The sequence below is a fragment of the Cyprinodon tularosa genome, unplaced genomic scaffold (genome assembly GCF_016077235.1).
Source record: "Cyprinodon tularosa strain WSP-4 unplaced genomic scaffold, ASM1607723v1 ctg144, whole genome shotgun sequence".
In the NCBI taxonomy this organism is placed as follows: domain Eukaryota; kingdom Metazoa; phylum Chordata; class Actinopteri; order Cyprinodontiformes; family Cyprinodontidae; genus Cyprinodon; species Cyprinodon tularosa.
Genome location: NW_024038265.1, coordinates 1,180,853 through 1,193,106, shown reverse-complemented (window position 1 = coordinate 1,193,106; position 12,254 = coordinate 1,180,853). Strand labels below are relative to the sequence as shown.

Here is a 12,254-nt window from a genome sequence, read left to right as displayed (position 1 = left end):
CAGGAAACACTTCACAAACAATGATTCTGTGACTTGTACCGATGACATCATTCTAATTTTGAACTTGAGACGAGCAACCAACTATGCTCCAGCCGAGATCAGTTAACTGCGCGTAAGGTTGGTTCTCCTGGCCCGCAAGAACTTCACGTGGTAGGAGGGCTTGTGGACAGTTGTAGCCGATAAGTAGACCAACTTCGCATCCCAGCAGTGGAGGTAGCTTATCTGCCAGCTTTTCCAGATGAGGCCACTTTAAGGCAGTTTCAGACGTTGGGATATGTGATCTGTTGGCAGGGATAAACTCTCTTGTATAGACTGGTGGCAACGCAATTCTCTTTTCAACCTTATATCCTCTAACTTGAAGGTTTACCAGCTTGTCACATGGTATAACTGTTGACTTGGTGGACATAGTTGACAGGCACAGATTGACTTTACTTTTATTTGTGTCAAGACCTTGGGCTACTTCATCAAGGATGAAGGTTGTATCACTCTGTGAATCAAGGAGTGCATAAACTAAAACCTCTCTGTCTGGGTCGTTCCTTGATGAAACCCATACAGGTAGTATAGAGGATGTCAATGTTCTTGAAGTAGCTTGAGTTACTCTGTTAGAGATCGCAACCGATGGGTTGTCTGCTTCTTTAGTGTCAGCTTCATCCTTGTCTTGAGACTTTTCACTTACTGCAGGTATTACCCTTTTACGCTCAATGAACATGTCACTGTGCAAACATGTTGGGTGTCTCTTTTGACATTTTTCACATGTGCTCCTTTTGTCACACTTTTTGGAGTGATGTCCTCTTTTTAAACATCCAAAACACAGCCTTTCCGCTCGTGCAAACTGGACACGGTCTTGAAGTGGGGTTTCTGTGAATCTGAAACATTTATCAAGTGTGTGACCATTTACTTTGCAGAAAGGACAGTTTATAGTATTTGTGTGATTTGAGTTTGTCGTTAGCGTTTTAGCTTGGATGACTTGGTTGCGTAATTGTTTGGGTTTACTTATTTCCAAACCATTAAGAGCTTGCATTGATGCTATGGGATCACATGCTAAGTCTGCTTCAGTGAATACAAAATCAGCAAACACATGAAAAGATGGATATTCTCCATCACTAGCCCTTCTTATTTTCATGGCTGTCCGGTTCCATCTTGCGGTCAACCAATCTGGAAGTTTTAGCAAGAGTTTCTGGATTTCCAAACAATCATTGAGAACCTCCAATGACCTTATATGTGACATTGCAGCCTCACAATTCTTAAGGAAGTCAGCCAATTCTCTCAACTCACTTCCATCCTTGGAGTTTATTTTAGGCCAGCTGTGAAGCTTGTCTCTGAAGCATTTTCCTATGGTGAATAGATCCCCAAAACGTTTTTCCAGCACCTGCCAAGCTAAGTCATATGCTTCATCTGTCCCCACTAGAAGAAAACCTTCAACTGCTCTCTTTGCGGGTCCACCTAGATACTTTCTGAGATAATAGAGTCTCTCATTCTTTGGAATGTTTTTCCTTTCTATCAGGGTTTTAAAGGATAACTGTCAATCTTTAAACTTTAAATGGTCACCAGTGAACAATGTAGGTTCTGGAGTTGGAAGATGATTAGCACTTATTGCTTCTGCTAGTATGCCAACTAGCTCATAATTTGACTGTTGAGCTGCGACAGAGGAGACCCGTGTGGCTTGAGGGATGAATGGTGGACTTGATGCTTTAAGTTTTTGGCTCATATTTGCCTCAGGTTGTTCAGCAAGACTTTGTTGAGTTTGGTTTATTACAGTGGGAGTATGTGGTACGGATCCAACGATTGCAGCATCATGGAAATGGGTAACATTTAGAGCAAGAGAAGAATCATGTGCTGTGAAAGGGATTGCTTGGATTTTACTTTCTGTTATAACGCTCTGTGATGAACTCTGGCTTGCAGAAGTACTTTCAACCTCATCATAAACCTTTACACGTGCTTTTGCAGCATTCAATTTTTTTATTTCTTCCAAGCGTTTAATCTTTCTTCGCTGCTCTTCCATTGCTTGCTGCCTTTCCAAATTCTCACGTTCCAGTTTTTGTAACTCAATTGTTTCCTTTTCTTGCTCTTCCATAACTGCTAATATTTGTTGAGATGCAGCTGCTTCAGCCTCTGCTTCCAATCTTTTGGTCGTTTGTGAACTCCCTGAACTACTTTTAGACCTTCTGGATTTTGACCTTGATGTCGTACTTTCAGATCCCAAGCATGACCCAAAATCTGGCCACGGCTCCTCGTCACCTTCTGCAACATCTCCTTGCAGTTGTTTCTCAGCTCTTCTGACAATGAATTCAGAAAATGATGTACATGCATCTACTTTGCGCCTTGTGTCAGCACCAGGAGTTTGTATTTGTCGTATTTCTTCATAAATGGTTTGCGTATCTCTGCAGGTGATGTTTACATTATTAATCAGCTCCATTAACTCACTGTCTGAAGCTTCTTTTCTTAGTATTACTTTGCTAAGTCTTGCTGCATATCTCCACTTTTCAAAGGCGACTGCATATCTGTGTTGAAGCATTTTAAGTTTCTCCTCCTGAAGCTCTTTACCCTTTTCGGTTAGCGTTCTAACTCTTTCACTTTTTCGAACAGTGTGGTTCTGAGATCTGCTCAGTATCAATTTTCTCCACTTCAGTGCATGATACAGCATAGAGCTCTTTATTATCTTTGTCAGTCATCTTATAAGTCTGGTTAAGTGTCACTAAAGGCTCAATTTAAATTGCCAAATACTGTTTCAAATTTCCAACTAATATATATACATGAATATTACTTTATATTGTAGCTGTAATGACCTTCACTCTTAATACAGATGTATTTTAACTTAAAGAACTTTGTTAACTTCACATTTAGTTTGACCTCACGATAAAAACACAACACCTTTTCCTTAGCAACAACTCATAGCTTGAAGTTCAGAAGAGAATAAGTAACCTTTTGACAAATGTGTTGTAGAAACTTATTGTGGTTTTAAATTTCAATTAATCCACTCTTATTCTACTTTTAACATTGTCCTTAATTACCATCCTACTTCAGCTGTACAAGGTTGTTGCTGCTGGTTTCTTATAAACGGTGAGCTTGACAAATGGCGCCCTCTTGTGTTACATCACGGTACCGTCGCTCACTGCAGCTGCCGTCGTCTTAACGAGCTTCTTACCGGCGTTGGCTGGGTGAGTTTTCACTGTAACTCCAAAGTGACAACACTGGCACGGCTTCCTTTAGACGGGCTCTTTATTAACGCCGTGAAAACTACAGAAATAGAAGACAAAGTTTTAGATATCGATACATTTACAGACAATCAGGTGACACGTGCTTTAACAGAAGTTACCTCGTGACCGCCTGCCACTTCGGAGGTCTTTAACAGTTTAATTCTTCCTCGTCCACTCTAAATTAAAATATTAAGTAATTTAAACACCATAACCAATAACATTGCAAAATATTACAAACATAACTACAAATACCTTGACAGCTACAGTAAACACAAGGCTGCTCCACATAGCTCTGTTCCAAGCTTCTGCGCCTTCTAAGTTTATTCAAGACACGTCGCCTTTCACGTAAATGCAAATCTCGCGATAACTTTCAACAAGAAATAACTCAACACAAAAAATAATGCAATCATTTTACACATTTGCAAAACGTGAACCAAACAACATAAAATACATTATCTTAACTATTAAAAATAAACATACCTTTTGCCAAGAAATAAAACATTTCACTGACACTTACAGGCTCTTTGAGGCGTTTTCCCACCAACTCCGAACTCTGAAGCCCTTTTAAATAAATGCTCAGGGGTCTCTGGACGGCACAAAGCTAATTCAGGGGTCTCTGGACGGCACGAAGCTAACTCAAGATGGCTCAGGGCAGGCTCAGGGGTCTTTAGACGGCTCAGAACTGACTCAGGGGTCTCTAGACGGCTCAGAGCGGGCTCACGGCGACGCCGTTTCTTACGCCGAGGGGTCTTTGGAGCTGAGCTAACAGGTTCGCTAATTGGTTCTGGCTCAAGGCTAACTGGTCTGCTAACGGATTCAGAAGCTGGGCTTGCTAGTTCGGTTACTGGTTCAGATGCTAGGATTACTAGTTTGCTAACAGGTTCAGAGGCTGATGCCTGATCTGGCTGGCGGGGAGCTGAATGAGGTGGCTGAAAGGGGAAGAGATCCTCCCTATCCCCATAAAAAAGGCTCCAGAGGTCAGACTCATGGATATGGGGAGCTCTAGCTGTTTGGGGTGTGACTGGTGGGCCTATTTTGAGTTTCTTAGTAGAAGGTGTTAACTGACGATCATGAATGTGTTTGCAGAAACGGGTTGAGCTAGCCTGGTGAAGATGGGAAGCGGATTTATCCTCCAAAATTTCACGAGATACGCTGATTTATTAGTGTCTTGATTAAAGGTCCTTTTAAACTCCTGAATAAATTCCCCATAAGTACAGCTAAGACTAGCTTCTAAGGGAAATCTGGCCTCCGCCCGGGCTTTACCGGACAGAAATTACAAGACAAACGCTATTTTACTTTTCTCATCAGAAAAACACGACTCATAATACTCAAAAATGAGCAGACACTGGAACATAAATCTCCTGCACTTACTTGAGTTGCCGAAAAATCTCTCAGGCAGTGAAGGGCTGAATTCGAGAAACGACCTGAATGGGGGATCAATATCTTGAACAGGAAGTTGAACGGGCTCTGTCTCTGATGTGACGCGCTGGGTATCCTCCTGCGGGGTGCGGTTGATTTTAGTTTGACGGTGGTTGAATTCACGGGGGGTGGAGTCAAGGCTCAGAATCTGGGTTTGATGTTGTTCATAAATCCTCCAGTGGTTCCGCTGGGTTAGTCTGTTGGCCAGAGTGTTCTGTCATGATGGGTATTAAGTTACTAGCCCACATGCAGAACACACTCTGAGACAGGGGAAAAAGTTCAAAGGTTTATTGTGAAACACACAGGTTAAACACTGAACAGGTTCTGGGAAAATCTGGTCCAGGACTGGTCACGACAGATTTTCACTGCAGAGGGGGACAGAATGGTTAGCAGAAGTCCTGGTAATCTTGCTGGTTGAGTGACCGCAGGTTTGTACGTGTTCTAAAGTTTGAGCAGAGCAACAGAGGGGGAAACCTGGAGGGTCCAGAGGCTGGCGGCAGGCTGAGGGCTGACGGGTTTGATTCTCCAGGGCTCTTCCTTGATAAGACAGACTGGTTTCAGACAGAGAAACCCTTCCTTGGTTTCTGATCTCCAGGACTCCTCAGTAGTCAGACAGACAGGTTTCTGACAGAGAAACTCTTCCAGAGTTTCTGATTTCAGACAGGTTCTTCCTAGAAGCAGAGAGGACAAGAACAGGTTCAGGTAATCAGGGAGTCTAGATTCAGGCAGGCAGGTTGGCTCAGACTTGCTAACCATAACTGGCAAAACACTCTGGCCCCGGAGTGTTGTCCACAGCCCACTTAAGTACTGGTCCCCTGATGAGCAGATGAGAAGCAGCTGGTGATGTCAGCTCCAATTTCAGGAGATCCAGTACGCCTTCTGGTGGAGGAAAGTAGACAGCACCCCAGATCCAAACAGCAGCACAAACCATTAGGAAGGGATCCTCAGCGTCCTCTGGTGGGCAAGCCTCTGGATCCCAACAAAGGGTTTTTATTTAGGGAATGTAAAGTCGTTATTTCTTCTCCTGTTTAGGATAAACTCAAACGTTGGCACATAGCTATAAGCTTTATTGCATTTACTGTACAGACAAGCTTTCATATATCGTGATTATGGAAAAAAGAAAAAACTTAATTAGGGTTAGGAAGCTCCTACTGAAGTGGAATGTTTAAAAAAAAAACAATGAGAGTAGGCTGAAAAAAACTAAAATAACCCAGCAAATCTAATCAACTGAAAGTGAAACAGCTGTAAGAAAGGGTAACATTTAGTAAGTGAGCAGATAATTAGAAAAACTGGTAAGCACAAAGAGACCACTAGGATTATGTAAATATTGTCTAAACTAAACATGGCTGAACAACAGTTTAAAAGAAAACGCAAGGTCAAATGTGAGAAAGCAGCCTGGCAATGTGGCAATAAGAATAATTGTCTTGATGCCAAAAAGAGCCCAATAGAATTTACTTTCACAAGTGGAGGCTATCACAAGTACGGCTATCGCCATAGTGTTCCACTTATTTTTTGCATATAAATTGCTTTATTATAATTATGCAGGGAGTTTCACAGATTATGTGGAGACTGTAGGTAGAACAGGAAAGGAAAAACAGAAAAAAAGGAGAAAAGATTAAAGAAAGAGGACATAAAAGGGAGATAATGATAAAACATTTTCAGTCTGCTTCATCACCTGTAAAGAGATGTAAAAAAAAATATCACAACCATCAGACATGATACAAGATATACAATAAAGTAACACCTAGATACTATTGCTGAAGTATAAATAGTATTATTTAATCTGACATGTAATTTGTGTTACCTGAAGATAAGAATATGGGCATTCTGTATGGAAGTGTATCGCTAAGTACCTGGAACTAAGCACCTGTAGTTGTTCATGAATGTGCACTTGTGCATGTAAAGTTTCCAAAGAAAAAATTCTCTCTGGTGCCAGCTCCATGCACATTCCATATCACGAACCTTACATTCACCATAGGTGTGAGTGAGAAGGTGAAAAGTACATGCCTCTGAATAAATAGCATACATAACTCCTTTATAGACCCTCTACCTATCCTATATTCTACAGCCAAACATATGTAGATGTGGTGTTTAAATATGTATCTGTTTTAAGTTAGTGGGTGTCTGTCATTTGTGTAGGTGTAGCCGTGTGGCCATGAATTTGTTAAAATGTGGGAACAATTCCTCATATATATGGTACATTGTGGAGATAAAAAAGTACCTGTGGGGATTATCAACTGGTCCCCATGAGGAAAAGCTCTTTTCTTGGGTCTGGGTTCTGCTTTAGGTACAGGCCTCTGTAGGGGGAAAAAAATCCCAAGGGAAAGCTTCCTTGTGCTGCCTGGTTGGCAGATCTTAAGCATTAGCAGTAATTATGCCTACAAGCAACAACTAATAGAGGCCCAATTCCAAACCTCTTACATGCAGAAGGACTAAAGATCTGGGCCGAAACGGACAACAACAAAAAAATTCTATCCACTTCACAATCAGGCCACATTCATATTTTACAATGGCTGAGTCAAAGTCCTAACCAAACATCTACAAACATTAAGCTAAAAAGGTTAGGCATTTTTGCAAAGAATAGTGGAAATATTTGTCAGGTTCTTTGATAGGTTTTTTCTTAAGAAGAACTGAAATACAGACTTATCGATACTAGTCCTGCAGGAAGGAGAGACAGTTGAACCCCAGACTCAAACATACTGTCTCCTACTGGACCTCCTCTGCAGAGCGTTTATTAACAGAACATGACGCATGGTTACAAACAGAGTATTGTTCTGACAGAACAATTGATCAGTTCATGAAGACAGAATGCACCATCAGAATGACAAGGCAGGATGGTCTCCTGACTGGATCATGAGACAGGAGTGGAGCATCCCCTTGCACAAATGTTTCATAAGCACACATTAATTTTATAATCATCATTGAATAAACCTGACAATGTTTTACACCTATATAATATGTTTGCACATCTGGGAGAGACCTCCTGCAAACTGTAGTTGCAGACTATAAAACAAAGAATCTAAAATAAATACAATTTTTATAAAGGTTTTTCTCCTTTCTATATAATTTGAAACAAATACATTGAAATGTTGACCCTTAAATAAAAGAAGCTGACAAAACTTCAAAGGGTTTAAATGATTTTATCGGGCACAGTAGAAAGTACATTAATCCAATCATTATGCTCATTTTTGTTTTAGTTTTCCGTTTCTTCCTTTTCTACAGAACAGAAATCTAAATACAGCAAAAAAAAGAAATAGGAGCACAGTTACAGAAGTAATCAAAAATAATAGTACATCTAAACAGTGATATGAATACCAAGGCATCCTGTAAGCTTCTGTACGTAGATGAGGGGCTCCTTTGTGGCGTATCACATACTCAATCCAAAATGTGGCCTGATCCATGGGTGTTACTGGCTGATCTCGGTGCAAACTTGATAGTCTTTGTATATTATATCTGTAGCTGTCATTATAGAGTACTTCTTTAACACCTCTCTCAAAGGTGTCACCACAGATTTCATGAAGCAGAATAATCTTTGCTGCTCCTCTTTCCTGCAAACGTAGAAGGTTGTCATACTGGTCAAAGAACAAGGGAATGCCAAGAACAGGTACTCCATAGTAAATGGCTTCCTGGACTCCATTTGTTCCTCCGTGAGCCACAAATGCTTTGATCTGCGGATGACCGAGGAGGTCCCTTTGTGGCATCCAGTCTACCATTAGAGTATTGTTGCCCAATGTAGAGGGATGCTTCCCTTTGTGTCTCCAAATGACCTGATTCAAAATGCATAAAGAAGAGGAAATTAATAGTAATATCTACACATGATCTGCAGTTAACTTTAACAGTAAAGTTACTTTTAAAACATGTAAACCAGAAAGATTAACCTTTGTTTGTGATTGGTAACTACAGTATACAGATTAGGCCATTTTGCTGAAGAAGTAATTCCTAGTTCATTAAATGAATTAAAAAACAGAGTTAAATCCTGTCCTCTCTTTCAGTGAATACTGGGATTGCATGTTTAGATTGAATTATTTTTCCCTTTGTCTCTAATTATTCTGATATCTAACCTGGTATCTAAACTAAGGGCTAACCTTGTTAGGACAGGTCTTGTTCGATAAACTCAGAGTGTCTTCTGTCTCTGCTTTCCTTACAGCCAATCACATTTTATTTCCTGATTTAGTCAGATTTTTGTTCAGGGCACCCAACTTTTGGTCATAGTTCTGTACATAACAAAATTTCTATATATTTCAGATATAAATGTATATTCAGTCAAACTGATTAATGTCAAAATAGCCACTTAAAATGTGCAAACTTTTCTAGGTATATATAACTTTGTTGGCTTTTCATACTTGTTATGCACGTGCTTAACTCTGAGTGGATCTACTTAGAGTTGATTGAACTTATTCATAGTAGCCATCGTGAAACCGAAAACTGAGCTCCTGACCTTAGGCTATATCAATTTAGAGTTGAAGATGTTTAGTGGGATTTATTTTTATTGGAAAAGACAATTTCTGGTAATCACATTATTTTTTTAAGTGTTTGTTAGACTAAATATTTCCGCTCCATATACATGCACAAAAATGGTGTACAGAAAAGAATTTTCATAATTTTTTTAGTTGTAACACAGGCCGTAGTGGCCAGATGTTATAGAACAATGTAGAATACTCTGCATGTGTCAAAGCAGGAAATGATAACCATTTATAATTTTGAAGGTCACATCACTCCAACCTCCAAGTTTTTGAGGTAATTAAACACACCATAAGCAACATTACTGAAAAGAAAATATGTCAAATGGTCCAAATTTGATGTCTTGGTTAGTACAGTGAGGCTTGTCATAACTTGAAAGCTTTAAAAGATAAAGAGAACTGAGGATAATATTTTACCTTTTGGGGCATCGCAGCAAAAACACCGGCAATTTCATCCACAGTTTCTTCTGGCAAATTTTCAACATAAGTTCCCAGACTCATGATAATGACTCCATGTTCCCCCGCACTCTGAACAAACTCCTCCAGGTCAGGTGGCAGAGGCTGTGAAGGCCTACACTGGAACCCTCCAATGTAGACAACATTTGGCATTGTTGGCCGGGGAAAGTCAAACACAAAATTAGACCTGAAAAGCCAAATGTCTGCTTCTTGGAGCAGTGAGACAATGTCGCATCCTCCCTCAATATATTTCTCACACATAGCATCATACACCGGTCCAATAAATGTGTCTTGGAATTTGATCAGGCTATAAAATAAAATGTTCTTGATTCTCTGGGAGAAATCCATTTTGTCTGTTAATCCAGATCCTGGAATTACTGGGATATAAGAGAGGGGTGAGGGAGCCAACACAAAGTGGCCTTCTCCGCTCGTAATCCAGCGAACGTTGAGGACTAATGGAAGTTTCAGATATTTAGCCAACACAACACCTGCTCCTACTGCTGGATCAGTAAGAACCAGATCATACTGGGTATCTATTAAGCTTTGAAGCAAATTTGGATCTTCAAAGATTTGTGATAAGGCATCACACCACAGGGTATGGGCTTGAACAAAGAAGGATAGAAATTTCTTTGTGAGACTGAAAAATGTCAGCAGAGAAGTCCGTTTTTGAAGCACCTAAAATGAAAATGAAAAGAATGTAGCACCGTGCTGTATAGAAAGATAAAAATAAAAACAAAGTAAAAAAGGCCATTATATCTACATACTGTACCTTCATTTGGTCTTGTACGAAATCATTTAACAACGCCTTCACATCTGTATCACTTTTAACTGTTATAGAGGTGTAGAGGGGGGATTTTTCTGTAATGTACCAGGTAGTGGAGGTTCTTATAACACTGATGTTATGTCCCCTGGCATGAAGTTCTTCAAGTAGGATCTTCATGTTGATCCAGTGGCTGCCATCTACAGGATACACCAAAATGTTTCCTGCATCAGTGTATGGAGTGAAGAAAATCTGAAACATACTAAAAAACAGGCATATGCCACCCACATGGTGCAAAGGCACGGCTCCTAAATTGAGAGAGAAAAAAACATAGCTCATAAATCATGCAACGTGAACTTCGTCAGTATAGTTTCACCTACAATATACACATTTTCATGATATTCCCAACCTTATACTATCATTCTAACAAAACTCACTTACCCATCTCAGAAGTTACCAAAAGCCCTGCTTGCCTGAAAACGGCAAGTCACTGAAGAGCTTTGTGTTCAAACTCCAAAAAAGGAGATAAGCCCCTCACCAAGTTAATAAGTAACACATGTGGCTTGCAGGGGTGGAGCTTGGGTGGGTGGCTGTGGGGGAACTGGACCTCCCTGATATCTGGTTGGCCTGTCAAGGTGCTTATTCAGATGATTGCCATGTCACAACACCACAGCACAACTACTGGGACCTATTCATAGGTGGTAAATGTGAAAAAAAGAAAATACTTAGGTAAAAAATGTTTTACTAAATTTTAAGTTAAGCTGCCAGTCCAAAAATTATCAATACAAAATGTTAATTTATGTAAAAGTTACTGGTCTATTTCATGAGGGATAAGAGTAAATATTGATCTTAAACTGTTACTCAATAATTTGAAATGCATGTTTTTTTTTTTTTTTTTTTTAAACACACATAAGTAAATTTCAAGATACTTTATAACATCATACATTATCTGGAAGCATTATATGTAGCTTTTGTCTACAGGCTTCTCTGATGTCGATTATTTCCCCCATCTCAACATCCATCTTTCTTGCTTTATATCCTCCTCTTCAGAATCCAGGGTTTGGATTTTCATCCCATCAGTTGTCCTTTATATCCACCATCGCTCACATCCAATTGTTTTAGATAATACACTCTATAAGTAACAGGTAATGCCTTGCTTTCAGCTTTATGCATTATAAATCATATCAACAAAGACCAGATAAGACTAATATTTACATTTGCTGTTGAAATTAATCGTAATGTAACTAGTTACTTTCCATCCTTTGTGCTATGTAATTAAAAGGTCAACCTAACTAGAGGAAAACATTACAGTTCAAATGAGAGAGATTAATTAATCTAGCCTGGGTGCCATTCCGAACTTAGTCCCGCCCACAAGGTTTGAGGTCGGGAAGTTCGGTCTGGCATTGCTCCATAGTAGCGCGAGTATGATCGCCCACCCTCTGGCGATCCAATCAAATTGTCAGGGCGGGCTTTATACGATGATGGACAGATGATCAACAGTAACGTAATCAACCACGTGACCAAAGCGCGCTTGGGTGACAACAACAATGGCTGCCGCCGGAGAGTTGAGGTGAGTAGATACTGCTATTAGGTCTGTTCTAGAAGATATCAACAGCAAATTAATTTTAAAAGAGGAACAGAGAAACACGATCAAGGCTCATCTTCTTATTCTAGGCGTGCAACTGCACGCTTTGATTTTTGTTGACAACAACTATGCATCGCTTAACATACGTCACGCACTCCGTTGCTCTTATTGGTTGTAGGTCTATCCAATTGAGTGCAGAGGCATTTTTTTTCCTGGTTCGTTCGAAACACGCCCCATAATCACAGCTCTATGGAGCAGTATCAGACTCATATTCTGACTAGAATTGAGTAGGACTACGTCAGGCTATAATTAATCAAAAACTAAGAAAGAATCCCAGAAAATGTGAGATGGTGGAAGAAAAGCAGGAAGCAGTTTTA

At 40.0% G+C, this 12,254-nt stretch overlaps 1 protein-coding gene and 1 long non-coding RNA gene across 2 annotated transcripts; both read right to left on the bottom strand.

The window, feature by feature from the left end:
• Positions 1-2,849: 2,849 nt before the first annotated feature.
• Positions 2,850-3,708, bottom strand: LOC119779225. Its single transcript, XR_005280197.1, has 3 exons — positions 3,450-3,708; positions 3,317-3,373; positions 2,850-3,237 (listed from the first exon to the last, which is right to left on the bottom strand). It is a non-coding gene; the product is annotated as an uncharacterized LOC119779225 (long non-coding RNA).
• Positions 3,709-7,736: 4,028 nt separating this feature from the next.
• LOC119779222 (UDP-glucuronosyltransferase 2A2-like) lies at positions 7,737-10,862 on the bottom strand. The gene is made up of 4 exons (XM_038278809.1): positions 10,734-10,862; positions 10,302-10,600; positions 9,494-10,207; positions 7,737-8,383 (listed from the first exon to the last, which is right to left on the bottom strand). Exons 1-4 carry the CDS (start codon positions 10,735-10,737, stop codon positions 7,799-7,801), a joined length of 1,602 nt encoding a protein of 533 aa, XP_038134737.1. The 5' UTR covers positions 10,738-10,862; the 3' UTR covers positions 7,737-7,798.
• Between the last annotated feature and the right edge of the window lie 1,392 nt (positions 10,863-12,254).

Bases quoted from the DNA above. Each gene is read 5' to 3' on its own strand.
- LOC119779222 (XM_038278809.1), bottom strand. The intron at 10,208-10,301 runs GTACAGTATGTA...TTTTCATTTTAG, and splicing joins TCGTACAAGACCAAATGAAG to GTGCTTCAAAAACGGACTTC. The intron at 8,384-9,493 runs GTAAAATATTAT...ATTTTGAATCAG, and splicing joins TTGCTGCGATGCCCCAAAAG to GTCATTTGGAGACACAAAGG.